The sequence below is a fragment of the Dromaius novaehollandiae genome, chromosome 8 (assembly GCF_036370855.1).
Source record: "Dromaius novaehollandiae isolate bDroNov1 chromosome 8, bDroNov1.hap1, whole genome shotgun sequence".
NCBI classification, from domain to species: Eukaryota; Metazoa; Chordata; class Aves; order Casuariiformes; family Dromaiidae; genus Dromaius; species Dromaius novaehollandiae.
The window spans coordinates 29341349-29369231 of NC_088105.1; the positions used below are offsets into that span (position 1 = coordinate 29341349).

The following is a 27883-nucleotide window of genomic DNA, read 5'->3' on the forward strand; positions in this document are numbered from 1 at the left end:
ATATGTTACAGCTCAAGGACAGAATGTAGAACAGGGACAGCTTCATAATGTCCAGTTCCAAAGAGAAATGGGCCATATTTTTACAGCCTGGCTAATTCAGGGGTGGCACAGCCTGGAGCTGAATGAAATACCTCTCTGAAGAAGGGGATTAATCCTAAAGTAGCTAAGAAACTTTATAGGAACACAGAGGCAGAGAAACACAGAAGCAGAGAGTTATGAAAGTGAAATCAGATCCAGCTGAGACTTGCAGCAGCATCAGAATACAAAAGCTCTGTGCTTTTCCTGAAATGCTGCTCTTCTTGCTGTGAGTCTTGTAATAGTCTTTCCCAGTACTTGGCTTTCTGGGGAATAGTCATAACGGGTTTGCAACGAACAAGATGTTTACTGCTTGTGTTTGTACCCTGCTGACTCACTTTATAACAGGTCTGTATGCATAAGCCCATAGCTCGAGCACTCAGCTGCCAACATTTCTTGTGTAATTTAGACTGGAGATGCTTTATAGCCTTACTCAAAGGGAAGTGAGACTCCTTATGACCTGAGAGACAGACACCAGTGTCATACTGTGTACAGAACATGGTCTTTATTTGACAAGAGGCAATAAAGTAGGAACGTCTTTTCTGAATTGACAAACAGAAACCAGGAGAAGAGTGCTCTATGCAGCTCTTCAGGTGCTGTAACAGGAGAGAGGAGGAATCCTCTCGACCAGACCTGAAGAAGATGGGATCAATATCAGAAGTAAAGCCCACTGCTCTGGTTGAACAGGGGAGTTCTCATCCCCAGGAGACATAGCCACCAGTAGCTCTGCACAAACCACCTAGCACTAAATAAAACCCAGGGAGGGGTCTTACAATCCCCAGCTCCCTGGATATGGCATGGGGGTATGTGAAGACACTCAGAAGTCTTAGAAGGAATCCAGGTGTGGTGACTGCAGCAGGAACAATGCTGGTAACTGCTATTCTCTGGGTCTGGTTCATCTCAGCTCATCTCTGATATGGATGCATTGAGGCAGATTTGATGTTTGTTTTTATGCCACTCGGCATCTTTCCTGGAGAGATAAAAAAGAAAAAGCAGTGCAGAATCAGAAAGAACATTTGCTGAGAATCATGCAAGGAGCACAACAGTCCTGTCAAGGCTTCTGTTCCACTCCAGGTAGTACACTAGGCTTACTTGCTGCAGCATCTTCCAGTCTGTCATCTAACATAATCAATCTCTCCTACAAATTACTGAGAAATCTGTTGAAAAATTGCCTTGACATTTCCTGTCAGTTCCACCCCCCTTATTTCTATCCTTCTCCCATCCTAATCCTAATCAAGCCTTTCTTATTGCCAGGAGGCTCCTACAGGACTGTGGGACTTTTCAGGCTCACAGAAGTTGCTGATAGCAGCACTGAGATAAGAACCCAGACTGCTCCCCATTTAAATTTCAGAGAGGCAAACACAAGAACCTGTATTCTCTTCCATATAACTTTATAGTCAGTGCCTATATTTAAATTACTACACCTCTCTCAGATCTCTTAATTTCTCTTAACCACATTCACCTCTTGGGCATTACTACTCTTCACTGATACCAGTCACACATGGGAGTGTGTTCAGAGACATCATATAGGCAGCTTAGGGTAAGTGTACCATGCCAGACAAAATTAAGATGATCAGAAAAATAAACAAAAGGACAGTGATTGAGGAACAGCACACAGGGATATTCAAAGGACACTCCTTCAGGAAGTGGAATGCATACCCAAATTAGAACAGAAAAAAAAAGATAACTTCTGAGAATTAAAACTATAGTGTGACGACCCCCCAAAAAAAAAAAAAAGATTTGATGAAGAACTGGCTAACAGAATAAAGATTAATAAACTTTTTCAAACGTATACAAGGCAGGTCACTGCCTGCAATGAGTTGGCAGGTAATCTGACATCACTTCAGTGCTTGCTAAAAATCAGTAGACAACTACTGTTAGACCTCCAAAAGGAATAGTGAACAGGACTGTACAGTTCACCGACATCTGGAATGCTCTGAGCAGTTCTGGTCCTCTCAGCCTTGAAAACATACAGAAAAGGTGCAGGAAAGAGTGACAAGGATGGTCCAAGTTATATAATAATTTTCAGACAAACACACATTAAATAGACTGGGATTCATTAGCTGAAAAAAAAAAAATAGATGGACAAAGGGAAGACAACACCACAGACTTCCAAAAAATTAAAACTAGTATGGAGGAGGTAAATGAGGAAGGGTTATTCGCTGTTGTTCACAACACAAGTAAAAAGGAAACAACCAGTGAAATTATCAGGCAAAAGTTTTAAAAACAAAAAGGAAATTATGTTAAGCAAAACATGCAATAAAACTATGGGACATACTGCCACAGGCGTTGTAGAAGTCAAAATTGTAATTCACAAAGCGACTACAGAAATTGATGGCTACCATACCCACTGGTCTCAACGCAAACTCTAGCTCAAAATATCCCTAAACAGTGACTGCTGAAGGTGTCTCCCAAGGAATATTTTGTTCTTTTATTCTTTCAGCCTCCACTTTTGGCCATTATCAGGAATGGGATGATGGGATAGAGGGACCTTTGGCCAAACCCAGTACAGCTGCTTTTATCAAAAGGGAACACCACAGTATCACAGGCTGGACAAGTACTCTTGTTACCACTGTGCTCAGCTCAATGCACAGAAGCAACTGTCTTCTCATCCTGGAGACAATGTCAGTGGGTAAACAGCCAAAAATCACAGGGGCCTTCTTTGTTTCCAAATCACAGTGGAAATTACTTTCTAACTGTAACATAAATACATCATTAACTTAGGATTAATATTGTTCCTCCAGTTCATTTCAGAACAACGCAGTCATTATGCAGGCAAGAAAACACCAATTAAAATATCCAATATCCAGAATCCCAATTAACATGAACATAAGAATAACAACACAAGGTTAGGTCTGCAGGTCGCCCAGGCCAAACCCATTTCTGACAGCATCTCATGGAGGATATTTACAGACAAATACCAGAAGAGGGCAAGCCAGTAGAGATGCCTCTGCAGAATACTCACTCAGCCTCCAACATATTGTGGCTCAGGGACTTTGAGTCAGAGATGAGGTCATCCTGATTATAAGCCATTGACTGATTTTTCATGCAGAAATGTACCTACTTACTCTTCCATTCCATATAAACTTTATATATCTATCACTCACTTAGGCAATATGCTCTACAGTTTCATTATTTAGTATTCAGAAAAGTATCTCCTTTTTGTCCTAAACCCATGAGCTGGTATTTTCATTGGTGCAATTCCTTCCTGTATCATGGGAAATTGTGAACTGTCATTCCCCATTCACCTGCTCTATACAGTTTGAGATTTTATAGACTTCCATACATTCTTCTCCCTACCCCCAAACTCTGTCTTCTCCAGGATGAAATGTCATAGTTTTCTGAAGTCATCCGTTATATGAAAGCCTTTCCAGACCTTTGACCATTTTGTCACCCTTCCCTGAGCCTTTCCAGTTCTATTATATTTTTTTTTACAAAAAGAAAAGATCAGAACTACATATATTGCAGGATGTGGGTGCCCAACAGATCTATACAACAGCCTGACTATATTATAATAATTCCTAACGCTCAGTTTACATTTTTGGCTCCAGTTGAACATCCAGTTGGTGTCTTTACAGAACTATTATATCATGTATCTATTTCCCAAATACAAGTAAGTAGGTTAGAGTCCAGGCATCGGATATGTAAAGTTGAACTGCTTTTGCCCATGTGTTTCACTTCACATTTAATAGAAATGTAATGTGCTATTATTCAATCCAGTCATTTACTATATGCTATTGCTCCCTACATTTCTATCACTCTCAGATATACTACTTATTTACCTGGTTGTCCTGCTTGCGTCATCTGCACTCCTGCCAGCATTGGCTGCTGCTGAGCCGGTGCACCTGACATTGGGACCTGCTGCATGCCTGAAGCCCCTGCAATGATTGCACCAGCTCCTGGTTGACCTGACTGGACAGATGCCCCCGAGCCAGGGGGTCGACGGTTTGACAATCCCTTCCCAAAGGCTACAGCTGCTACCAGCGCATTGGTATCTGCAGGGTTGAAAGTCTGCTTGTTCTGTCGTAAACCTGTAGAAAAAGAAATGGTTTTTGGAGCATTCTGGCAAAGAAGGCGGAAAATTAGCTTAGCTGCTCCTGAATTTACTTTTCCAATAGTTTGGTGCATGTGATAGAGATCAGCCTCTAACAGTTTGTCCCACAAGAGTCTCAGCAGGATCAAAGAAGCTGCAAAATCCAAGGACAGTGAGGTTCCAAGAGCTTTCCCACCAAGAGCAGGGCATACACTGCTGAGGGGAGGAGGGCAGAGGAAGCCACCTCCTCTACACCCATAAGAATGCTTCAGCTAAAGGCTCTTCCATGCTGAGTCCTATAGCAGGTAATAAGCACTGAGTTTTAGATATTCAAAGGCAACAATCCCCTTTCTGTGGCTCTTGAGCAGCATAGTGTCTATAAGAGTGTCCTGTGACTCTTAAATTCTGTTTTCCACAAATATATTTCTTTGGGCTGTGACAGCGAGTTTGATGTTGCCTGCAGTGGGTCTGCATTAAAACCCTTTCTTATGGAGAACTCTGAGCTATCTGCTCAGAAAACTTTTGGGTCAGCAACACAGGACTAATCATATATGTCTCGGTGATAGTGCTGCCATTTCTCTCCATATCTAAAGGGAGACGTGATGTGGTAGTGACTATTTTTAAACAAAAGGACTGCTTCCAGCAGCCTCCATTCATATATCCTCAAATCATCAGCTTCACTGCTGCTTTGCAAAGAACAGGCAAACCTGTTAGCCACCTAACATTTGACTGCAATTTCATAACTATTTTAATCCATGTTGATCAAGATGTTTTCTTGATAAACACTGAAGATAGCACTTATCACTTCCCTGAAGAGGTGTACGGCAAAGGGTTGGAATGACTTTCTGCCACACACAGGTCACAGAGCACAGTGCTAAGAACAAGTAAAACACAACCCACCCACAGGATGCCTTTTCAAATAAGATAGCTACAGGACAGCCAGTCTTGCATCTTCCTGAACATTTTCATCTGTACTGCTCATCTGCATTCCCCATGCTTTAGGCTCTCTGCTTTTCCCATTCTGCCATTGCTCTCTCAAGCTTGCTGCTTGGACCCTGTACCCCACTTCCACCTCATACCTCCACTTTCAGATTCACGCTCCTCCTTGCTGATTTTCTCCAGCAGATTTGAGCACATTTTGTTCAGACTTTGGATCTGTTTCTGCAAAATGAAAACAATCAGAAACCATCAGGATATCTCCAACCCAGTACAAGCCAGCAAAGTAAGTGAACAAGCTTTCTCTTCTCCAAGGTCAGTGTAATCAAACATTAGCATTTCAGTAGCAGAGCCTCGAGAGCCCCATTCTAGCGTATGCAGGAGGGGACTACAAGGAGGGGATAGCCTTTGCCTTTCTCTGACTGGTCTGATGGCACCTCCTGCAGAACAGGAAGCGGGCTGCATACCCCTGCTTTGGGAGACTGCAGAGAAACCCAAGCTTTGGAGTCAGCTGGAGAAATCTCAGACAGAAAAGGACATAGAAAACAGAGAACTGTCAAATGGAAGGGTGAAGGAGGCAGAACACTGGAGCCAGAGAAGCAGGGAACTTTGTGCCCTTGGACTAAGAAAGAGACAAAAGCAACAAACTCTTCTTCCCCTACCTGTGCCACATCAGGGCTGATTCGAGCTGCATCTGTGATCAGTTGCTTCTCCTGCTCCTCCACCTCGGGGTCAGGCTTAGTTCGAAGATGGTCAGGCACCACCTCATGGCTGAACACTGGCACACGCCCCTCTGTCTGCCGCTGCAATAGTTGGACAAGCCACACTCAGAGCCCCCTCCTCCAGCCCAGCACTCAAACAGCTCAAGACCAGAGTGCAGGCCATGATTCAGGAACAAGGCTAGCAGCATGCTGCAGGGGAAACCTTGATCCATGGAGCATTAGGAAGTTTCAACTATTTGTCTAGGAATTTGCACTGTGTCCATTTAGTCAGAGCATCCCATGAGGGCCTGCAGTGCTGTCCCACCTGCTGCCTGCTAGCACAGCCACAATCAGTTGAAACATTTTCATGCTCAGTCAGAGACTAAATGCACACTGTAGGTTCTGTAATGCACCCCATGTTCATCTGATGACAAACAATGCAAAGCCAGGTGCAGACGTCTGACAGAAATAGCACAACTATGGCAGAGAAAATAAAGAGTTTGCGAGGAGACATCCTGGTTACACAAGGGGACACTACAGCTCCTCGGGCCCTGATATAATGAAAATAACATATTTATGAACAGGAACACCTCCTGTAAAGCGTATCCAGAGCAAATGTTTGCAGGGGAAAGCTCCCCAGCAAAGCAGCTCCCAGGCAGAACAGCTCATCATCTTTTCTTTTTCTACACCCAGAGCTGAGGAAAGGGCAAGCACAAGGAATAGCAAGCTGGAGAAGCTACAAAAGCACATTCTGGTACGCCAGGGCCATCATTCAGAGAGAAGTTTCTTACCATGATCTCCTCATCACGATCTGGAGACAGCACTAGGGGTATGATAACCTGGTTTCGCAATAGTGGGGTCTTCTCATGCTTTAGCACTTTATTCAAGGTGTTCAGCTGTCCTGAGAGCAACGCAAAGCTGTCCAGAACTGAAGGCCTGGGAAAATAAATAAAGAGGACAGAACATGGAAAGGGATACTAGAGATGGCCTTTACTCGTTCTTCACTCAAATAGCTGGGAAGTGAGGAAATAGCATTAGTATTCCTCTAGTGAGTCTACTTCAGAGAGTAAAGAGTAAAACCTAGGGCTGAATGTGCAGGCATGGACAAATCCCAGTCCCCAGAGACGATGCTGCTAACAGCTTAGGGACACTGCGGGTACCACTGGAAGGGTCAGGTGTTTGGGATGTCAGTAGCACACACAGAAGCAATGCTTTCCTTATCACTGTAACTCTCCCAGAATGATCCTAAAGCAAGGTCTGAGAGACAATTTAACTCCCAAGCAGTACAGTGAGCAGAGATACTATTTTTAGCTTGGTTATTCAGACTAACAGATAATGAAGCAAAATAATGTATAATCTCATCAGGGAAGTCTCCTTCAGCTTGTTTTCTTCCAGGGATTCACCACCTCTCCTGCCTTCTGCAACACTAACTATAAGAAGCTCTGCTGCAGTGACAGACACTGTGGAAGATGCTGTATGGTTTATTAAGCTGCAGATACATCGTCCTTATGCTCCTTCAGGAAGGGAATGTGACCCTGCAAGTCTCTCAAACTATCTGGTAAAACATGCAGAACCAGCATACAGGTACAAGAACTCCGTTTATACCAGAGCCAGAAAAAGTCAGAAAGGTCAAGAAATACAGAAAGATCAGCTGGTCATTTTATAGCATACGCAGGTCTAAGATATTCTGTCCAAGAAGTTTCCAGTCACTGTGGACACAAGCAACTACATGAGTTACCATAAAAGTGTCCAGGCTAAAAGGTTTTGGCATGACCCTATTCCTGTAGAGCACAGAATAAATGTTTTACAGCTGTTTTGCTAGGGGAAGAGGTTAAGTGGTTCCACCAGTAGAAGTGTGAAAAGTAAATTTAAGCGTACTGACAATAGGCTGGTGGGTTTTAATTATACTTTGTGGTCCTTAGAGCAGACTCTGAAACAGCTGTGGCAGTGATGGACTGTGCCCCCAACTCTGGAAGGGGCCTTACCACGTGAGTCGGTCATACTCATTCTCCAGCTTGTAGATAAAACTGACGAAAGAGTTCTTCAGGTCAGCCACCTGGCTGATGAGCGCCTCCAGGGTCAGCTCCAGCTGCTTTTCCTCTCTCTAAAAAAGGCAGGAAAGACAGGGATGAGGACAAAGCTGGCCACCTTTCCAAGGACCAGCAGGGTCCACGTGCATGTATTCACAGCCCTCCTATACACCAAACCCTCTTTGAGGGAAGGAAGCAGAGACCCTGGAGATAAAAATCCTATTCTCACACTGACCTCTTCTCCTTCAGTGAGAACACTCAGGCAAGAGACAAACCCTCAGCTGGCTGTCCTCATTAAGATTCAGATGAGCACAGTGAAGATATCACCACTTGCATTTTCTTTTTACCTCCTCAGACAGTGTCATCAGAGTTAGCTAATGCCACCTTTGTGAGCTGTTTAAGCCAGCCCAGCTCTAGGTAGATTAGCATTCACCCAACTCTTCCTGCTAGCAAACATGGGTACAGTAATGTCTTCATCCAAAATGGCCATTTGCAAAACAAGCATCAGGTCCATGGCCTGAAAACTCCGGTTTCTACACTTCACCTCATTCTTTACTTTCTTCCTGCCAAGTACCATTTCTAGCTGCTACAGAAACTAGAAGCTCCCATTTTACTTGTCCCTTAGCAGTTGTGGGAGGCACTGCTGTAACAGGGACCACAGAGAACTTGGACACACACACAGATCACCTCCTGCCTTTTGCCTGAACTGCAGTCGTCAAATACCTTTTCCACCAAAATCCCTGGGTGAGGGAGGATGCTAACAAACGAAGTATCAGAGCACAGGGAATCTGTTGCCAAAGATACCAAGACGGATCCTTGACTCTTGCAAAAACCCTTTAGAATCTTATCTATTCTTACTTTTTCATACAACAGAAGAGTTGGACAAAACATAATTAAAGTTCCAGCCCTAATAAACTGCTAATGTAAGTCAAGGACTGTAGAATAATAATCCACTAGGAGGGTGGAACAGTACAATCAAATAATAGAAAGGAAATGCCAAGGGAAAGCAGACAAGGTGAATCAGTCTGTTTGCATGCTTGCTATGGGGTTTGTTGTTGTTCTGTTTAAGTGAACTGGACTAGCATGAGCTTCACTGGAGGGATTATAAGGTATGTTCTACATTCATGAGAACGTGAGATTATTCTATTTCATTTATAATCTAGCAAGAGCGTAAAACGTTTCTTTAGAAAACACTGACCAGACTTCACTTCACTTAATCACCTTTGAAAAAAAGGCTGAGTCAACTTTGGTAGAATCCGATCCCAAGCAAGCGGATTGCTGGGTGTTGTATCTGAAGAGTAAAGCACTATAGTTCTCCTCCATCTTGTGATGATACTAGGCAGTTCCTGTGCCATTAAGAAATGAGTCTGTAACTTGTTGTGTGCACTGTGTTTCTGCAAGATAATTAATCAATGACTGTATTACAAGTTGGGCTGATAGCCAGTGTTTTATTGCAGAGGTGCCAGGATTAGGAATCTGAAGCAATTGATCTGGCCCATTGCCTGCGCTTATCCAAGAAGCCCTCAAGAGGATGGATGAAACCATATTGCACACGCATTGTTCTCACAGCAGCGCCTCCTCCAGAGGCTCTCTCCAAAGCCATTAAGGGCAGTAAGCAGATGCAAGCACTGTGAAGCATGTATGCAACAAGATCAGTGTTTCCAAAAAGCGCTGTACCTATTGCAGGCGTACAATATACTCAAGCAGTGCTTCAAGGAGTTTGTTATACAACACTAGATTACTCCAAAGTAGTAAAGTTAGGGCTTAGGGTGGGGATTGCTAAAGGACCTCCTGATACTGAGTGACTAGAAGGTAAAGGTTAAATTCAGTGTAGGTAAACATAAAGCAATACATGTGGCAAAACAAAGGAAAAAAAGGATCTAGCTCTTCATAAACAATGACATTCCCCTAACTGATAAAATTATCACTCAAAACCAAGATCTTCAAAGTATCCTCTGAAAACATTACACCAAAGTTCAAAAATCAGTGGAGGAAACAAAAGTAATAATAGGATTTATTTGGAAAGGAACATAAAACTAAGCATCATTATATCACTGTATAAATGTATGCTTTATTTACATCTTGAATGTTGCATGTAACTCTTGTTGCTCTATCTCAAAAAGGATATGGTAGGAAAATGTATAAAGAAAGGCAACAAAAATGATTGAAGACATGCATCAGCTTCTATAGGTACAGCAACTAAACACAGAAAAAAGACCAGTTTGTGCAAGTGGCAGAAAAGAGGAGAGATGATATATGAGGAACTGCACAACAATCCATTTTCACCTTCTTTTCTAGTATGATAACTATGAGACTTAAATGAAACCAGGAGGTAGCAGGCTCAAACAAAGCAAAGAAGGTGATTCTTTACAGCCCGTTAACCTACCAGTAACCTGTGCAACTCTTTTCCATTGGACATTACAGATGCTAAAAACTCTTTTCCATTGGACATACAGATGCTAAGTAACTGGATCCTTTTTCTGTGAAGGAGAGCTTGTCAATAGCTATTAAACACAAGGGATATTCTAGCAAGAGTTTGCACAGAACAGCCTCAAGCTCACTCTGCTCCCAGTTTTTTCTGGGCACCTGCCCCTTGCCTAGCGTCAAATGCAGGGGTAAGACGGACCTTTGGTCCACCTTGTTGTAGCCACTCTCACCAAAGGCTGCACCTGCTGCTAAGAGGGCAGGAGACCCCGGTACCTGCACGCCCGCTCAGTCTACACACACGCAGCAAGAGACGGCTGCCCGCAGCAAAGCCCCGGACCCACGGCTCCCCGGCTGGCCTGCGGCGACCAGGGCCGAGCGCTGCCGCCCGCCCGCCCGCCTCAGCACGCTGCCGTCTCTGCGCGGCCGAGCGGCGACGCGGAGCAGCAGCCGCCGCTTGCTGAGCGGGGCCGACCCCCGCTGGCTGCCGGCCGGCCGGCCGCGAGCCAGGCCCTACTGCCGCCACGGCCCGCGCCTCCCCGGGGCCCAGCGCGGGCGACAAGCGCAGAGTCGAGACCCGGGAGCCGCAACCGGCAGCTCCAGCGGCCCCGCCCGCTACCCGGGCCGGGCCGGGCCCCTCACCTGCATGGCGGCGCCGCGGCGGTTGCCACGGGAGGGCTCCGCTTCCGGGTCAGGGCGCGCAGCGCGGAAGGGCGGGGCGGGGTCAGAGGGCGCGGGGCGGGGCCGCTGCCTGGCGGCCGGACATGGCGGCCTCCGAGCGGGGCGACTCGGAGGTGGGGGCGGGCTGGGGGGAATGGGGCTTTGGGGGGCGGGACTGAGGCGCGGGGGTGACCGGGGTGTGGGGGGCCGAGGCGTGGGGGCTGGGCCGAGGTGGGGGTGACCGGGACCTGTGGGGGTACAGGGGTGTAGGGGGCAGGGCTGCGGAGAGGAGCAGGGGGCCTGGGCTGGGCTGCGGGGCAACGTGTGGCTGGTGCAGTGTGGGGAGGGCGAGGGCTGAGGCAGGCCTGGGGGCGGATGCGGGACGCTGGCAAAGGCCTGCTGAGGAGGTGCTGGGGGGCGTCTGCAGTGGCCGGCCCCCACAAGTGCCAGCCCCGTCCCTCTTCTGGGGGGCTGGCTGAGCCCTGGGGTGACCTGGGGGCTTGCTGTGCCCCACATACTGCAGGTGGAGGAAGCAGGGCATGTCTTCCTCTTGATGAAGAAAGACTATCGCATCTCCCGCAACGTGCGTCTTGCCTGGGTCCTCAGCCGACTCCACCAGGTCATCTGGGCTGTGCCTGAGCCGGAGCTGGTGAGTTGGTGCCCTGAGCTGGTGGGTGTTGGCACATCTTGATGTGGCCAGCTGGCTCTGGGTTCTGCGCAACTCACAAGCAGCCAGGCCCTGCAGGAGGTTTTAATCGTGTTCTTTATTCTGATTCTTGCTTTGATACATTTGGCGTGGCTTGATGTTCTCTCACTTACCATTAACCTTTCCACATAGGTGAAGTCAGAAAATGAACTGGATGTTCTCAGCATCTTGCCTAATGGGTGGCAGCCGGATGAGCCTGTCCAGCCTAGGCCCTATCTCCTAGTGCCCTCGACACGGGTCACCTTCCTGGCCCGCCAGTACCGGTTTGTGATTGAACTTGACCTGAGCCCTTCCACAGGGATTGTGGTAAGTGCAGAGATTGCCTCTTTGGGGTGCTCTGTGTTGAAAGGCTGGACTTGTTTCTCTCTGCTGAGAAGGCTTATTCCTCTCTACATCAGCCTTAGCTTTTGCAGAGGGCTTGCTTTCCCAGGAGTGAGGCATGAAATGCTCCTAGCTGGGCAGCTTACTGGCAGTTCCTGTATTTCTACTGGATGCTTCACGTGTGGCCTTTGCTTACCGAGAGCTGTCATTTTAGCCCAGCTACTGTTACAGAAGGGTGTTTGCTCTTATGTGTGTGTGGTTGGGCAGCCATCAATGAGATTGAAAGTCCAGGCAGATGAAGAAGCTAAGTTTCCTTTCTCTGTTTCTGTAGGATGACTCAACAGGGGAGATAATTTTTGATGAAGTGTTTCATGCTCTTTCCCGATGCTTAGTGGGATTGTTAAGACCCTTTCGTATCCCTGGTTCGGACATTATTTACCAGCCAGAGATCTTTGTGACCATCCAGGCATATTCCTCCATCATTGGCCTGCAGTCCCATCAGGTAAAATCTAGCCTCTCCCTTGGCGCATCTCCGCACATGAGCAGCTTGCTGTATTGCTTGCCCGTGAACACAAAGGGAAGTGGGAATGTGTTTAGCTGGGCTCTGTTAAATGCATTGTTGTAGACTTTTTTCATTAAAACATGCAGCCTAGTGCAATAAGCATATACATCAGCAACTTTTCTGGGCAAGAAGCAGAGATTTCTCATGGGGGAGCAGGGCCCAGTGGAGAATGCTGCCTGTAGGCATGTTCTCAGAGTTAGGTTGCAATGAATATTTCCCTCATATTGCGGCTAATGCTTTTTTTTTGTTTTCCAAATTTCTGTTTAAATAATTCCTCTGGCCTGTTGTAATTAGCTTGAAACATGTAAGAAGAGAGTGTGCCCAAAAGCTTGTCTGCTTGTTCCAACTGTGTAGCAGTGATTTATTCAAAGATAATTACCTCTTCCTACAAACCTTACTTTCTTTTTGCGCCAGTATGAGTATGTTTCTCCTTGCAGGAGAGAGCAGCCCAGCCCCAGTAATCTCACAGTTACTTGAGACAGAGCAGGTTCTGGTTTAAGGTGCCAGTAGGGATTTTTGAAGTTTATCCTTCTTGTATCAGTCCCCTCCACCTCGCCGTAGTTTCACATCATTTTCCCGTTTCTGATGGTGTGTTTCATCGCATTGCTAACACCACGGAAAATGGGTGGTAAACAGATGATCCTGTTTAACCTGGATCTGTTTTCTCCCTCTCCCTTCCCTGGTCCACCTCTGCCCAAGCCTTCTGTGCAGGCTGCAAGTTTTAATGGTCTGTACAGCGCTTGAAGAGCATGGCCCTCCCCTTGGTCAGTTCTTAGGTGCTGTGAAAGTAAGCGTGGCAGGAATTTCCCCATTTGCCAATGATTATTTGTGTGTAATCTTGCCCAGCTGTCCTGCAGACATCACCATGCTTTGCCTCAGTGTGTCCCCTATTTACACTGAATTGAGCACCGCAGAGTTGGTACTTTCTTATTCTTTAGATCTGTTCCAAAATCCGTTTTCTTGGCCAGTAACTGTCATCTCTGGACGTAACTGAAAAAGCTATGTGTTCTTTTTGTGGAGGAAAAGGCATGTATGTGTGTAACTCATCCAAGAAAACCTGTGTCTGTTGTAATTGTTTATTTTTCCCATGTCACTATGTGCCCATCTCAGGTTGAGGGAATGTCACAATAACAAGCAGCATCCCTGCCATGTGTTGAATGCTTTGTCTGCACATTGCTTTGGATCTGGGCAGAGATAGCTTGCACAATGCACAAGTATCCTGCCTGTCAGCTTGGAGAGTTTCTGTGTTGACAGTGTCTGTCTCTGACATCACTCAGCGTCTTCTGTAACACCCAGTCACGTTTTTTATTTTCTTTATTTTGACTAACTGTTCCTTTTTCTGGCCACTTACTGGAAGATAATTGGCTCAGTCTATAGGTGAGTTAAATAAAAACAAACAGGCCTTCCTTAGAAACATGAGATCAGAGTTAAAGACTTCTGCTTTCTCCTGACCACTGCAAAAAGAAGAAAAAAAAAGCAGAAAGAGCTTACCCATGAATGAGATTCCCAGAGTGTGTTGCAGGCATCTGCTGCAGAGAGTGCTGCAGATGCCATGAAACGTCACTGCATGCAGGCAGTTGGCCCCAAGCAGGAAAAGGCACGTGCTTTACCTGTACTTTGTCAGGGATGTGCCTGAACGCCCCAGTGAGAATTGCATTCCCATGTACTGTTATGGGGGCTGGTACTCTAAACCACTATCTTCTTGGTTGCTGTGTGTATCCCTGGACCAGGTACTATTCCAGGGCTGTCAGCTGGATGAGACGAAGCGAGAGGCCTTTCTGCACCAGGTGTACACACAACTATGTACTTTTGAGAACAAAGTGGCGGAGATGCTCCAGCAGCAATATGAACCGAAACCACAGGTGAGGAGGGCAGAGGAGGTTGGTGGTTTTTGGCTCACTGGAGATCTGCACTCTGTGGCCCGTCTGTGGTGGGCTGGCAATGAGAGGAACAGTAATGTAGGTCTGGAGAAGGAACAACCAAGGAGTTTGTAAGAGAACTTTGTGGGATCCAGTAATGAGAAATGAACTCTGAGGAAGCGGAAGCAGTAAGCATTTAGGAGAAGGACTGACATGAACATTTTCCTTGTCCAAGATTATTGCATAGTAAAGCAACCTGACTCCTTTGTTGTAGGATTTCTTTCCTTCTAGGGCTGCTTTCTGCTTGAAGAAGGTGGTGGGAGAGGTGATTACGCTAGTATCATTAATCTATAAATAGCTGTGAATATGCTGTTGGCCCTTGTTACAATCTTGAATGAAAATACTTCCTTGTTACCATAAAAACTGACCATGAAGGTGAATAAACAGCCTGCAGAGTTTCAAATACTCCTTGAAATTTGTAGAAGATGTTTTTATTAGTCAAGGCTATAGGTATCAGCAAGTTATTGATAGCACTACAAAATACAGCTTTGGGTGAAAATTAAAGCAGGACTCTGTAGGGATTCAGCTGTCTGTGGGTTTCTCATCAAGATCGTCCCCTGATCTTGGAAACAAAGAATGAAAAAATTGGATTGTGATACTGCAGTGCTCACATAAATGAGTGATATCTATGGGCATTCTTGTAGTCATAGGCATCGCTGGCCTGATTGAGGTTATTTAGTCCATTAGTATTAGCTTGTAGAATTTGAGCTCAAGGAAAAAAAAAATCAAAATCACATGAGCAAGAGGCTAGTGATGACCTCTGGCAGTTGCATTTCCGAAGTGATATAAATCTCATTTTCTAGCTGAAAAATATTTATACCTCTGAATATTAAGACTCTGTCAGTCATGGAACAGAGAGAGGCTTGCAGTGTGTCCAACTGGTGTTTTGCAGTGCTTCTTATTCCTGCATTCCTGCTTGCTGCAGTAGTTCTCATATATTCAACTACCCTATAACATCTATGCAAATGGAGGAAAGAGATGTACTACCAGGCCAGAGGGACTGGCAGATCCTGCCATAAGCTGTGGGTGGAGGTGGGAGGCCCCAGGGGAAGGCAGAGACTGAAACTTTTGTAGTTACATCAATTGTGTCATTGTCAACAGGTGCTTGAATTTAAGGCATCCAGCAAATTAAAATGGTCATAGTCAGGTTTTTGCTCACAGCCATTGGCTTTTCCCATTTGTGCAGAACAAAAATGTAGTTTGTTCTGATCTTTTTTTTCCCAGCTCAGATCCCCTTTGCAAGGGAGGGTCTCCTACCCATTCTCTGAATTAGAAGTAAAAATGGAGCAATAGCTTATTACAGGGTGGAACTGCCAGAGCCCACTGGACATGAGGGGCCTGTAAACACAGTAGGTTCCTCACATGTGTAATTATACAAATTTCATGCTTTGCCTGAGGGACATTTTTTGTAGAAGACAGGGGAAAAGCCTACCTGCATTTGCTTATATCAGCATTGCATGGCTAGTGCTGTTTGCACAGAGTTAAGTGTGTAGGCACTAGGCTTTGTCCTTTGTTTGGAAGCTCCTTACCCCGTCTGCTGCAGTGAGACATTGTTGCCTCAGTCCCTTGAGCATTCCTGAGCTTTACCTGAGCAGATGCTGAATATCTGCAGCTTCTACTAAATGACAAGGGAAAAGGAGGTATTCAGCATCTCTTTAGTTGGGAATTGCTTTATCTGAAGCTCTACAAATGAACTTGACTGACCACATATTGTCTTGTATTTGCCCACTGTGAAAAATAAGCTTATAACAAAGCTCTGAGTATGTTGTCCCATTCCTCTACCCCCAAGGCAGCTCTGTCCTACTGTTGTAAGGAGTCCAAATGACTGGGACTTTGAGAGTGGCTTGAAATTAAGGCTAAAAGTGGAGCCTGCTGAAGTGCTCCAGGGCTGCAAGACCATAGGGCTGCTATACTGAAGGCTGTTTGGGAGAATGAAAACTAGAACTAGGCTAAAGTCTGGCTGATGTGTTTTTTCTTTGCCAGGTGGACTTGTCGCCCCTGAGCCAAGAGAGCCCTGGTGACGCACAGGAGCCATCGGGCAGGAAGCCCAGCGTGTCTGTTGTCACGGCTGATGTAGGCCTCGTCAGCATGGTCCGGCAGGGTATCCTGGCGCTGCAGTTGCTGCCGTCCAACTCCAGTGCAGGTTGGCTTCATCCCTGCGTTTGGGGGTGCCCAGTTGTTTGTGGATGATTGTGTTCCTCCTGTCTTAGGCTTAGACGAGTTTTACAGGAACTGGTACATGGACCCTTCAGGTAGGGATGAAATTTCAACAGCAACTTTTGCTCTGCACTCTGTTTGGGAATGAGGAGAGCAATGCTGTGCTAAGCACCATGTGTCAGCGTTAGGGAGTTTACAAGGAAGCACAGCTGCAACTGCTGCTCAGGGCAGGGCAGGATGTGCAGAGCTGTGCCCAGGCTGAGTACTTTGCTGCACCCAGTCGGGAGGTTTGCCAGCTCCAGCAAGTCTTGGAAGCTGCTGGTGTTAGTCTGAGCTAGCCACAGGGTTTTGCTTTGTACTTGGCCAGGCCTAAATGTCATCTGCACAGCCCAAGTGGGTGTACCGGCAGAGTGGCAGCTGGTCGAGGTGAAAGATGCTCTAAGATGCTGCTGCTTTTGCAGGTATAATAGTAATTACGGATGGTGTGACTAGCGTCCCTGATGTGGCCGTCTGTGAAACTCTACTCAACCAGCTTCGCAGTGGCACTGTGGCCTGCTCTTTTGTACAGGTATGTCCAACATTAGTGGGGAGTGGAGGGGCTACTGCCTGCCAGAGGGAGGGAGGTGAGTGGCTCTCAGTAGCGTTCACCTCCAAAGGTGGAGAGGGGACTCCTGTCCCTGTCTGAGGTCTCTGCCTGTACATGTTCTCTCCCATGTCCTCAGCACTGCAGTATTTGCACGGGTCTTTTCTTTATCTGTCTTTTAGGTAGGCGGTGTCTACTCGTATGATTGCAGCTTTGGCCACGTTCCCAATGTGGAACTGATGAAATTCATCGCCATGGCCACTTTTGGTGCTTACCTCTCCACGTGCCCTGAGCTGGATCCCCTAAGCCTCGATCTGAATGTGTATCACAAGGCATTTCTGCTGTACTCCTTTCTGCGTACTGGGGAGTCCCTGAATCCAGAATACTACTGCGGTGAGGAGTGTGCATGTCCTCCTTCCAGCAGATGGATGTCTTGCAACACCTCTCTTTGGGGTGACCCCCACAGGCTGGGTTATGCTGATATTTCCCCTTGTCCCCTCTGGGCCATCGTGAGTATTATGGAGAGGAGGAAAAGGCAGCAGCATGTGTGGTTTGACAAGAGTGTTGCAGTGTTGCGTGCTTGTGCCTGTGTGAGAAGGAGGGTCCTGAGGAGTGCTCAGCATACTGGACCCCACAGCTCCATGCCTCCTGAAGGCTGAGAGTGCTACTGGGTCCTGCTGCCTAATCAGTGACTTCCTTCCTGATTCCTGGGTTCAGGAATTTGGGGAAAACTAAAGTCCCATTCTGCACCACTCCCCTTTCTTTGGGCTTCACTCAGCAAACTGCAATTAGGGCTGCTACGTTGTAGCGTGGAGGGGTGAGAGTCTCTGTTCCAACCTTTTCCCCTCACTGGCTAGCTCACAGATGGGGGCGTTTTGGAGAGTTTGTCCTGATCAAGCTTGCAAGGGGCAATTTGGATTGAAAAACTAGGCCCTTGAGAACCAGCCAGAATGCCTCTCGTGATTGTTCTTATTTTGTGCATATCAGTGGCCGAGAGTATGCCAAGGGAGACTAGTTACAAGTAAAACCTGGAAGCGTTCTTTCATGTTTAGGTGAATTTCTGATGCCATCTGTGCTTTGTTTAACTTGGCAGCAGAAACCACATACAGTGAAAAGTTTGAAGAGAGCTGGCTTGGGAGCTGGAAATGTTGCATCATTAAAAGACGAGGTATTAATGGTTTAGGCTAAAGGCTTCCACATCCTGACACTTTTTAGAAAGCACTTGGGAACTTAAGGTTTTTCAGGGAAAGGATTAAAGCCCAAAAGTTTGCAGTGGCTATTGCAACAGCTGTACAGTTCCTGTCTGTCTAGATTAAATGGAAAACTGCATGCCTTGTTGCAAAGGCCATCCCATAGGTATCAGGGCTTGTCACTCCACCCTGTCTTTCTCCCAGGCCTCTTTGTCACACTAGCAGACCTGTTTGCTGTGTTGCAGAATCAGCAATAAGTGGGTATAAGTGGTGCCTGAGGGATGCACTGTTCTTCAGGCCAGTAAGTCTTAGGCAGCTTTTGTAAAGCACCTTGGGAGAGCCATTGCTGTAGGAAGAGGAGTGGGGGAGATGCTCCCTCATGAACCTCGTTGTCTGTTGTTGATTTGCAGTGTCGCAGCACAGATTGTTCAATGAGCACCTGGTGTCTGTAAGCAGCAACCCCGCTCTGGCTATGAGGAGGAAGAAGCACACCGAAAAGGAGGTGCACGCTGACCTTGTGAGCATTGTCTCAGTCCGGCTGCGCGAGGGCTACAGCATCCGTGAGGTCAACATCACAAAAGGTGACTGGACTGTGATGGGGGCTGGGTGCTTGGATAGGAGTCTGTTCCCAGCTGCGCAGAGCAGAGCACTCTGCTATCTCAGCAGAGTGGCTGTGTGATGGAAGAAGGAGCCATTTTCCCCAGACTGTGGTTCAGGTTGTTTTCTATCAACAGCTGCCTGGCACAGGACTGCCCGGTACAGTCGCACAGTTGTGCAGTTGCTGGGCTGATCCTCTGTGGCTACATGTGCATGAGTTGGGGACAGACAAACTGTGATCCTCTGCATCTCGGAAATGAGTCCTCACAATTGCAGGGAAACAAGGAACAGACCTTGGGTTTTTGCATTTTTCTGGGCTTTCCTCTTCATTTTCCTTGTTTCATCCTTTCTCTAGTCCTATGCCAGAACACACTCCGAAATTTTAGCACAAAGTTGAGCCCTTTAGTACAAAAGATTAAAAATCTCCAAGTTATAGTGTTCCAAGGGAAGAAATTGGGGGAATCAAGGGAATTGCTAGGTGAAAATGCCCAGGATCTTGACCGCTACTAGAGGAACATAAAAACATTCAGTAGTCCTGTGTCATTCAGTCTCCTTGATGGAGATTGTTATGGCACCTGGAGTGAGAGAACTAGCCACTAGTCAGGGCCCTCAAGGGGTTTGAGTACCCCAAACAGGGGGTTACAGTAAAACTCACCATCTCCAGCTGTGAATAGTGACTAGTGTTTTAACTGAAGGGGAGATCTGAAAATCCAGATACCAGTTACGAGTTGCAAGGCAAAGGAAGAAATGGTTATTGATCTTTGCAATGACCAGCAGAAACCCTGGGGGATGTAATTCATTAAACACTGTATAAATGTGTTCAACACATGATAACCCAGGGTCCTCACTATCCTTTGTACTAATATCCTTGTATCCTATCTACTAATATCAAGGATATTAGTACATAGAACAGATTTTATATCAGAAAATCAAGGTCTGTGTTATAACTCCAGGGTGATTTCAAACCTGCCATATGATGTTTTGTGTGAATTTACTGGGATCCACCTTAAAACTACTGAAGTGTCTTGCACCACTGTTCTGCTTGGAAGATTGTCCCAGAACATCATTGTTCTTTCTCTGGTTTGCATTCTAAACTCATTCAGACCAAATTAGACATGTTTGACTTTATTATTTTGAATTAAGTTTGTATCCTCCTTCTCTGGCACTGTACAAATATATTTAGGAAGAAAGCCTTTCTCCTTGTAACCTTCCTTTTGCCAGGTTAAGCAAGCCAATGTTTTTGTCACCTTTTACAAGGGCAGGCTTTCTGTTCTCTTCATTTACCTTAATAGCACTTTTTTTTTTTTCCTGGTTGTTCACTTTTCACAATTTGGGCTCGTATTTCTTGAAAACAGTTGATAAGAGTGCTGTAAATGTGGTCTTATCATTGCCTTGTTGAGTAATGCTAACAGTTCCCTGCTTCTGAAGTAAAATACTGTATCTGATAGACCAGGAATCACATGAGCTTTCTCCATGATTGCATTACATTGTTAGCTCAAAAATCCCTGTGTTTTTCATGCACCTTTGCTTCCAGCTGATGAGTCATTATTTTTTGCTGGACTTTTTTTTTTTTTAGTTAGTCTCTAATTGTGCAATTTTTCACATAATAGTACTCTTAAGTTCATCTCAATCTACTGCTCCAGTCTACGTAGTTGACTCACTATGATTGCAGTTCCTCCTGACTTGATACTTTTTACAAACTAAATGAATATAAATTTAGTTTTTGTCCAAAGTTTGCTGATGATCATATTGAGTGGGATAGCTTCTGAAGCTAATGTTCCAGGAATACCATGAATTTCTTGTTTTAGGATGATTATATTGAAAGTAAGAATCTACTAAGATTTCTCATTGAGACAGCTCTTCTGGTAATGCCTGCAGACCGCTTTCACTAATCTCCTGTAGGTGCAACATGAAATACTTTGCTTAAGTCCAGGCAGATTAGGTTCCTGGCACTCTCCTTGTCTAGCAATGTCTATGAAACATTCTGACAAGTCCACTCCTTTACAAGCTGTGTTCATCATTGTGCCTTTTATCCTTCTATGGACCAATTCACTTGCAGCTTGGAGGGCAGTGGAGAAAGAGCCTTTCTTTAATCTGGCAACAATGGTGAAGTGCTTTTGGTGATTGCGAAGTCCCATGTAGAAATGCTGGAGGAAAGTGCAAGTGTGAATCATTTCAAAAGCAATTAGACAAATTGGTGACAGTGGGAGGAGAGGTTCATTAAATGCCTTTTTGCCCAAAGATACAGGTACAAGCTCTGGCTCAGGATATACTCAAGCAGCAAATTCCTGGAGCCTGGAAGAATATCACTGCGTATTTACCCTGCTCCTGTGCTTTTTCCTAAGTGTCCTACTGCCTCCTTTTACTCATAGGAGACCGAGTGAGTTGGGCTTTTGATCTTACAAGAGCAGAGTACAGAAGTTCTTTACTGGGTTGGAGTTACTGTCTGTGACAAGTAACTAAGGGCAGGTGCATGGGGAAGAGTAAGAACAGGGTAAACATACATGTTTACTCCCAATACATACTTTCTCCTTTTCTTTTTCCTCCCCTTGAGCACTGTCCAGCTGTTTGCAGCTCGGGGACTCCTTGAGCCAGAAATAGTTTCTTTGTGTTTTCATAAAGTTTTTTTGGAAGGAATGTAAAAATGAAACATCTGAGCTATACAATCTTCAGAACAGTAGTTGATAATGTAACTCACACTTTGGAAAGACTAAAGGGGCCTGAGGAAGTGCCAGCTGTGATCAGAAAAATTGGTTGAACTAATATCTTAAAGTAGAATTTATAAAAGACCAGGACATTTAGACATCCAGCACTATCTCTGCAAAGAAAAGCATGCTTGGCTAATGAGGGCTCTCTGGGCCTCTCTGTAGAGAAGTGTATAACAGAGAACAGCTAATTAACCTAGATTGCCAGAAGCTTTTGCCAAAACTTAAGGAGGCAAGTGGCTGTGAATCAAGAGGGGAAAGTGCTGTTGTGGACTTTGACAGTGTCACTGTTCTGCTTCACTTTGCCAAGGGCAGAACAGAATAAATAACTAGCTTTGTGCTCAGAGGTGCCCAGAGGTCGTGTGTGGTGTTTATTACTGCTCTGCTTCCCCTTACTATTTGATTTCAGTTATTTAGGTGTCTAAAAGCCTGCCATAGTTGGGAATGCACAAGTTCTTGTGAAAGGGGGGGAACTGGGAAGTATAGAGAAGAGAGGGAAGCTCTGTCTGAGAAGCTGTTGGGTGTATTGGAGCTCACTACCACTCCTGTTTCTTCCTGGGATGTTGTCAGAGGATTGTTGTTTGTAACCAACCAAACAAACAAAATCTCACTGACCATTTTTTACCACTATGTGCTGAGGAGATGAGGAGAGCCCTGAGGACAGTTTTTGGACCTGATGAATCAGTCCACTACCTAACGTGGTTGGGCACAAGCTGGCCACTGAGAATGGCTGTCGTGAAGGTCAGGACTTGGGAAGATAAAGTGAAACTTCTAAACACCTAAGCTGGACCTCATGAAAGAAATCAAAGCAGGAAGAGTTTTTATTAGCTATAAAGTCAGGAACCAGAAATAGGCTGCTTTTCTGTAAGAACAGGCTAAGATTAATCTAGGTATGGCCTCAAACTAAGCAAATGTTTTGCCTGTGTTTTTTGTTTTGCTTGTGTTGGATGGTAGAAGCAAAGCCAGGATGACTAATGGAAATGCAGGTGGGAGTAGGAAATATTGTCATTAATGATCTGGGCAAAAAAATGTAGGAATTTACTTATCATGTTTGCTGTTGATGAAATAGGGAGGCTTTGTTATGGGAACCAAAATATTGTGCAGAAAGCAATGGATGAGTACTAGAGCAATAGAAATGAGATGCAGTTTGACAGTATGAAATGCAAGACATGAATCTACAAATTCTTGCATAGCCCCTCTGATATACTAAGTTTCTATTTGGAAACAACAAACGGCACAACCCTGGCAAATGCATTTATAGTAATTCAGGGAGTCCGTTGTGGAAAGTATTAGTGGCCTTAAATAAAACCCTAGTAAGACCTCGGGTGAAATTATCACCTATACCTTTGATCATTGTTCAGGAAAGGTGAGTTCCTGAGGTGCAGACAGGATGGAAGCTGTTAAGGGGAATAGATAGCCTGTCCTGGACTGATGACTGTGGCTTGGTTTAACCTGCACGGTGAGAGCTCAGTTTGGAGAGGATTTCTCCCCCTGGTGTCCATTCTTTGTCAGTTCTCTGGAAATGAAGTTTATCAGAATAAAAACAATTTCAGGAAGAGAACAAATAGGCATTAATTGGGCATGTACTCTGGAAATTTTCTTCTAAACACTCTGAGACAGCCTCTCTGTAGAGACTGTGGGAGCAAAAAGCAAATTGACCCTAAAATGGAGTGTAATCAGCCTATGAAGGGGATGGCATGATGGGCCTGTGACAGCAGGAAATGCAACTCTGCAGGAAGCATAGGATCCAGGCTGATGACCTGTTTGGACCATTCCAGCACATCCAATCACTCATCTCACAAATGCTGCAAGTCCGGCAAACTATAGAGCAGGCTAGACATCAAAATAGATGATTGAGCAGTTGAAACAGCAGCGTGGCACTCATAGAAAGTCATGTGTTTCACTGTGTTGTTTTGGTACAAATACACAGGCACGGTCAGCAGGACTGTGACAGTTTTCTGCTCTTCTGGCTCAGTGAGGTTTGCAGTCAGGTGTTTCCATTAGCCTTGCTAGAAGCAAAATGGCGAGTTTAAAGAAAGAGATAAAGATGTACATTTTGAAGAACGGATGAATGAACGGATACTTCTTAACTTCAGGAGCACCAGAGGAGAAGAGGATAAAGCATTGTAAGAAGCTTTCATGCTTGAAGTTCAAGATTGCACAAAGTGCTCTCCTAACAGGAAGAACATGGAGTTTAATTCAAGTATTGGGCTTTATCTTCCAGTTTCTTTATGATCTGGGCCCATCATATCCAGATATCCATGTTTCTGCGATGGGATAGATAACTGTGCAGAGTAGGCACAAGAAAACTTTGTAGCTTAAAGGTCCTGAACATCAGTGCAGAGCAACAGAGTTTTGAGGCTGTGAAGAACTGAGCCCATTGCAAATGTCAGCACCTTCTCCAAGTTTCGGTTGCCTTCTGCAGTAGGGATACTACATGTATATTTTAAAGAAGTTCCCCAAATGCTACTGTGCAAACAAAGCCTCCCTCTATTGGAGAGGTGAGAGAACGACTTCAGCTAGAGCAGACAGCTGTTACATTAGTTTGTTCTCCTTACAGTGATCCAGCAGTCTCACTGTACTCGGGAGTCCCTGGTCAGAGATGAAGCTCAGATGTATGCAAAATAGGCACTTGATCTTATTCCTCTGCTTCCATGCAGGTGGGTCTCAGCTGGAGGTGAAACTAGTGCTGCTTTGGAAGCATAACATGAGGATAGAATACTTAGCTGTGACACCCTGGCCCTTGGACCCACTGAAGCGCAGCACATGGGTGGAGGTGACAATGGAGGGCAGCTATGACATCTTGCATGATATCAGTTGCACCATGAGGAAGCCCATCACCAGTCTGTACCGCACTACAGTCATCCGGCGCTTCTGGAACACCTTGCAAAGGTGAGCCAGACCATCCCAGCAGTTCCCATAGTCCAGTGCAACAGAGAAATTCTTTTCTTGGCATATTGTGGCATGAGCTGTGCAGTCAGCCATCCCCACCCGAGGTCCCAAAGGAGTGTGCTGTGAGAAAGAGTTACTGTTTGTGACAGGCCTGCCTGCTAGCCAAGAAAAAGACTTTAACTGGCCTGGGATCTAGTCTGTAAATTGCCCCATGGATAAGGTATTGCTGCCCCTGAGTCCTGATCCTGTGATGCAACCCTAACTCTCAGCCTGCCATCTCATGTAGGTGTTATGATCTTGCAATGCTGCCTTGCTGTGAAGGCTGCCAGTGCAAGGGACTCATTGGCAGTAGCTAGCCTGCACTGTCACGTTAAGAGGGACAGCTGTTACCTGTCTCATGTCTCCTGGGATCGCTGGGCCGGCAGGGTATAGACTTTCCTGGCTAGGGTGACTGTTATTCTTTGTTACTCTGCAGGTTCCTTTCCTAGCGCTCCTTTCCCAACTCTCATCATCCAACTTGCATGTTAGGCTGTTACACTTGAACTCCCTTTAACGTGCTCTTTACAGTCAGGCATTGAATCTTGGCTTTGTGCTAGAAAGCTGTGTTGGTGTGGAGGGGCTCCCAGTGCATAGGGAGCATGCTATGTGTGTAGGCATTGGGCTGGCTGCGGCAGTGAGGGGGAAAGCACAGGCCCTTGTGACTAACTGCCTCTTGTCTTTCAGCATCAACCAGACAGATCAGATGTTGGTTCATCTGCAGTCTTTTGACACCGTCCCAGAACACTTCACCATTCCTGAGAGCACCAAGAACGGTGTGCCCCTCTTCTACATCCCCCCAGGCTCCACCACTCCGGTATGTCCCATCCCTGTCCCCTTTCATGTGGAATGGGGTGTCCCTCCTGCCTATTCTGTACTGTGCTGGGGCATGCTGAGTCCCAGCAGGCAATCAAGGTGTTTTGTAACTTGCAGTCTTCATCTCTTGCTCTTTGTACTGCTTAGTAACAGAGTTCAGGTGCAATGCAGTTTCTGTGAATATCCCGTCCAACATTGTATTCCCTGTGAGGTATCACCCTATGTATTTTTTTGCTGCAGCTCCTCCTCTAAGCCCCACAGCAGTCTCCTAAGCATGCTGTGAAGCCTTCTCCTGTTGTGATGTGATGTGTGACACTGATGGGGAGGCTGACATGCTTATTTCTGCCGTGCTTTTTCAGTGGATACCTCACCTGTGAGGCGTTGCTGCTGACAGCCTTGTGCATTGGTTGTGTATGTCAGCAACATCAGGTGGAGATAGGACCTGCTAAATGGATGTTCTTTAATAGCCTCTGAGCATTCATGTGAAAAGTATAACAGAGAGATTTGCTGTTGACATAGCTGAAATGAAACAAAATATGAGCTAACAGTTTCCACTGGGAAATTTGAACTCACTGAAACTCACTGAGCAAAAAGTGCTAGCGTATTGTCTGTTTCCTGCTGGCAGCGTCCTTGGCATCAGCAGAAGAAAATGACTAACAGATATCAAAGCTAGGACAGGGTGATGAGGGAGAGAAAGCATTTCCCGGGAACTGTCCCTTAAATTTTGTCCCTTAAGTCCTTTACTCCTTTAAGTTTACACAGTGAATTTTACACTGTATGTGGATATATATCCCACAGTATATCTGGAGTATCCTGTCTTATGGCTAGCCACCCATTTATTTCTGCATCTGCCACAGTACTATAGTTGGTGGAATTGCAGTATTACCATACAAGCACATTAGAGCTGCTCGGTGCCACTGGTACGCTGTTTACATACACGCTCTCAGGTGAGTTATTTCAGTGTTTAATTGCTCAGCTAACACGAGCCATGTATCTTCCTCACAATCACTAAGTACACCATTGCTTATGTCATCTTTTCTGTAATTTCCTTGATGCTTAGTAGTTAATTTTCCAATTTACTTGACATTTTAGGAACCTAATTTATTTTTGCTTATTGTACTGGCTGTTTCAATGTGAACAAGTTCGGTTATTTTGCTGAAAGGGATGTGGCTAGCTTTCTAGGCCTACACAATTTACCCCCTAGAGAAACTCCTGCTTTCTCTATATGGGACCAGTTTCTTCCTGGACATTGCCTTCCTACCTACCCTCTCACTTTTTCAGGTGTTGTCCCTGCAGCACAGTGGGTCTGACTCGAGCCATTCCCAGTTTGCCTCCTACTGGAAGCCTATCCTTTCCATGGATGCCAACTTCTGGCAGAGGTGGCTGCACATGCATCGCATTGTTCTCCTTTTGGAACATGACACGTATGTAACTAGTAGGGTTGAGCTTCCACCCACAATGTAGACCAGTCTTGGGGAATCAAGGCATTCGTTTGTCCAGCCAAACACTGTGGAAACTGTATCCCAATTCAGTCCAGCTGCAGAGCTGCAGAAGTTTAGTTTAAGTATTGAAGGTGCCTGTAGCCAAGGGAAAGGCTCTGCGAGCTGAACCTGATGGATGGTGAAGGCTCATTTATCCGAGAGGGATGGTGGGTTGGGAAAACACCAGTGTCAAGAGGCAGGCTGTTCTCAGGAGGATAAATTTATTTTTCAAGTCCCTTTTGGGGTTGAATTCCCTGATTGCAGGGAGTATGGACTTTCCAGTTGGAGCTATCCCTTAGGTTTTTGTTTGCTGCTGGAAAACATCTTTCCCAAAGCACTGCTTTTCTGGAGGCTGGTCCTAGTTGCAGAGTTACGTGAATAATAGCCATGTATTGCATGGAGGGAGACGGAAACCATACAAGGCTGTGCTCTCTGCAAACTGGAGAGCAAGATCCCTGCGCTTCCAAGGAGTGTGACCCTCACTGACAGGCACAGATAGGGGAAATGCTTGGATATGGGCTGCTGTGGACGAAGCAGAAGACTGATGTACCAGACAGAGGAAGAGTTGGAGTGGATGTGGCAAAGTGCCCTGTAAGCTTGGGGAGATGGGGTTTAATGACTTGCTGCCACACTCTGCAGGCCTGTTCCCAAGCACCTGCACACGCCGGGCAACAATGGCCGCTACAGCACCATCCAGTGCCGTATCTCTCACTCAGCACTCACCTCCTTGCTGCGGGACTGGAGCAGCTTCGTGCTAGTGGAAGGCTACTCCTACGTCAAACTCATGCATGGGTGAGTGGCTCTAAGGCAGTCCTGTATGGGGAATTGGGCCAAAGATCCAGTTAGCCCAGTATGCTCTGATGGGCCAAAAGCAGATGTCTGGCAGGGATGATAAGGGCAGCACAAGCAGATAAGAAACCCTGTGTGTCCTGAATTGCTGCTGCTGTCACCAGGCACATCCCTGAGAGAAAGAGAAGCTAGCTGGTGGTTTCTTACGTTGCTGCCAAGTTATGTGGGCTGTTGAGCTCTGAGGAGCAGGCCTCTGCTTGGTCTGACACT

At 45.9% G+C, this 27883-nt stretch overlaps 2 protein-coding genes across 10 annotated transcripts in view; one reads left to right on the top strand and one right to left on the bottom strand.

The window, feature by feature from the left end:
- Positions 1-558: 558 nt before the first annotated feature.
- On the bottom strand, positions 559-10926 carry MED8 (mediator complex subunit 8). 2 transcript variants are annotated; one of them, XM_026096801.2, is made up of 7 exons: positions 10842-10926; positions 7731-7849; positions 6537-6681; positions 5707-5847; positions 5188-5269; positions 3858-4106; positions 559-1045 (listed from the first exon to the last, which is right to left on the bottom strand). In XM_026096801.2, the coding sequence occupies exons 1-7, from the start codon at positions 10845-10847 to the stop codon at positions 981-983; spliced, it is 807 nt and encodes a 268-aa protein (XP_025952586.1). In that variant the 5' UTR covers positions 10848-10926; the 3' UTR covers positions 559-980. The 2 variants fall into 2 exon arrangements, with proteins under 2 accessions (XP_025952586.1, XP_025952584.1); XM_026096799.2 differs by lacking the exon at positions 10842-10926 and adding an exon at positions 8997-9130.
- Positions 10916-27883, top strand: part of SZT2 (SZT2 subunit of KICSTOR complex) — a 65076-nt gene continuing 48108 nt past the window's right edge. For all 8 annotated transcript variants that reach the window (XM_064516077.1, XM_026096747.2, XM_064516080.1 and 5 more), the window contains exons 1-13: positions 10916-10993; positions 11383-11508; positions 11698-11871; positions 12218-12388; positions 14179-14310; positions 16351-16510; positions 16986-17092; positions 17290-17500; positions 18708-18878; positions 24260-24491; positions 25215-25344; positions 26625-26767; positions 27464-27616. In XM_064516077.1, the coding sequence (XP_064372147.1) occupies positions 10964-10993; positions 11383-11508; positions 11698-11871; positions 12218-12388; positions 14179-14310; positions 16351-16510; positions 16986-17092; positions 17290-17500; positions 18708-18878; positions 24260-24491; positions 25215-25344; positions 26625-26767; positions 27464-27616 (1940 nt within the window). In that variant the 5' untranslated portion in view covers positions 10916-10963. The remainder of the gene's footprint in view (positions 10994-11382; positions 11509-11697; positions 11872-12217; positions 12389-14178; positions 14311-16350; positions 16511-16985; positions 17093-17289; positions 17501-18707; positions 18879-24259; positions 24492-25214; positions 25345-26624; positions 26768-27463; positions 27617-27883) is intronic.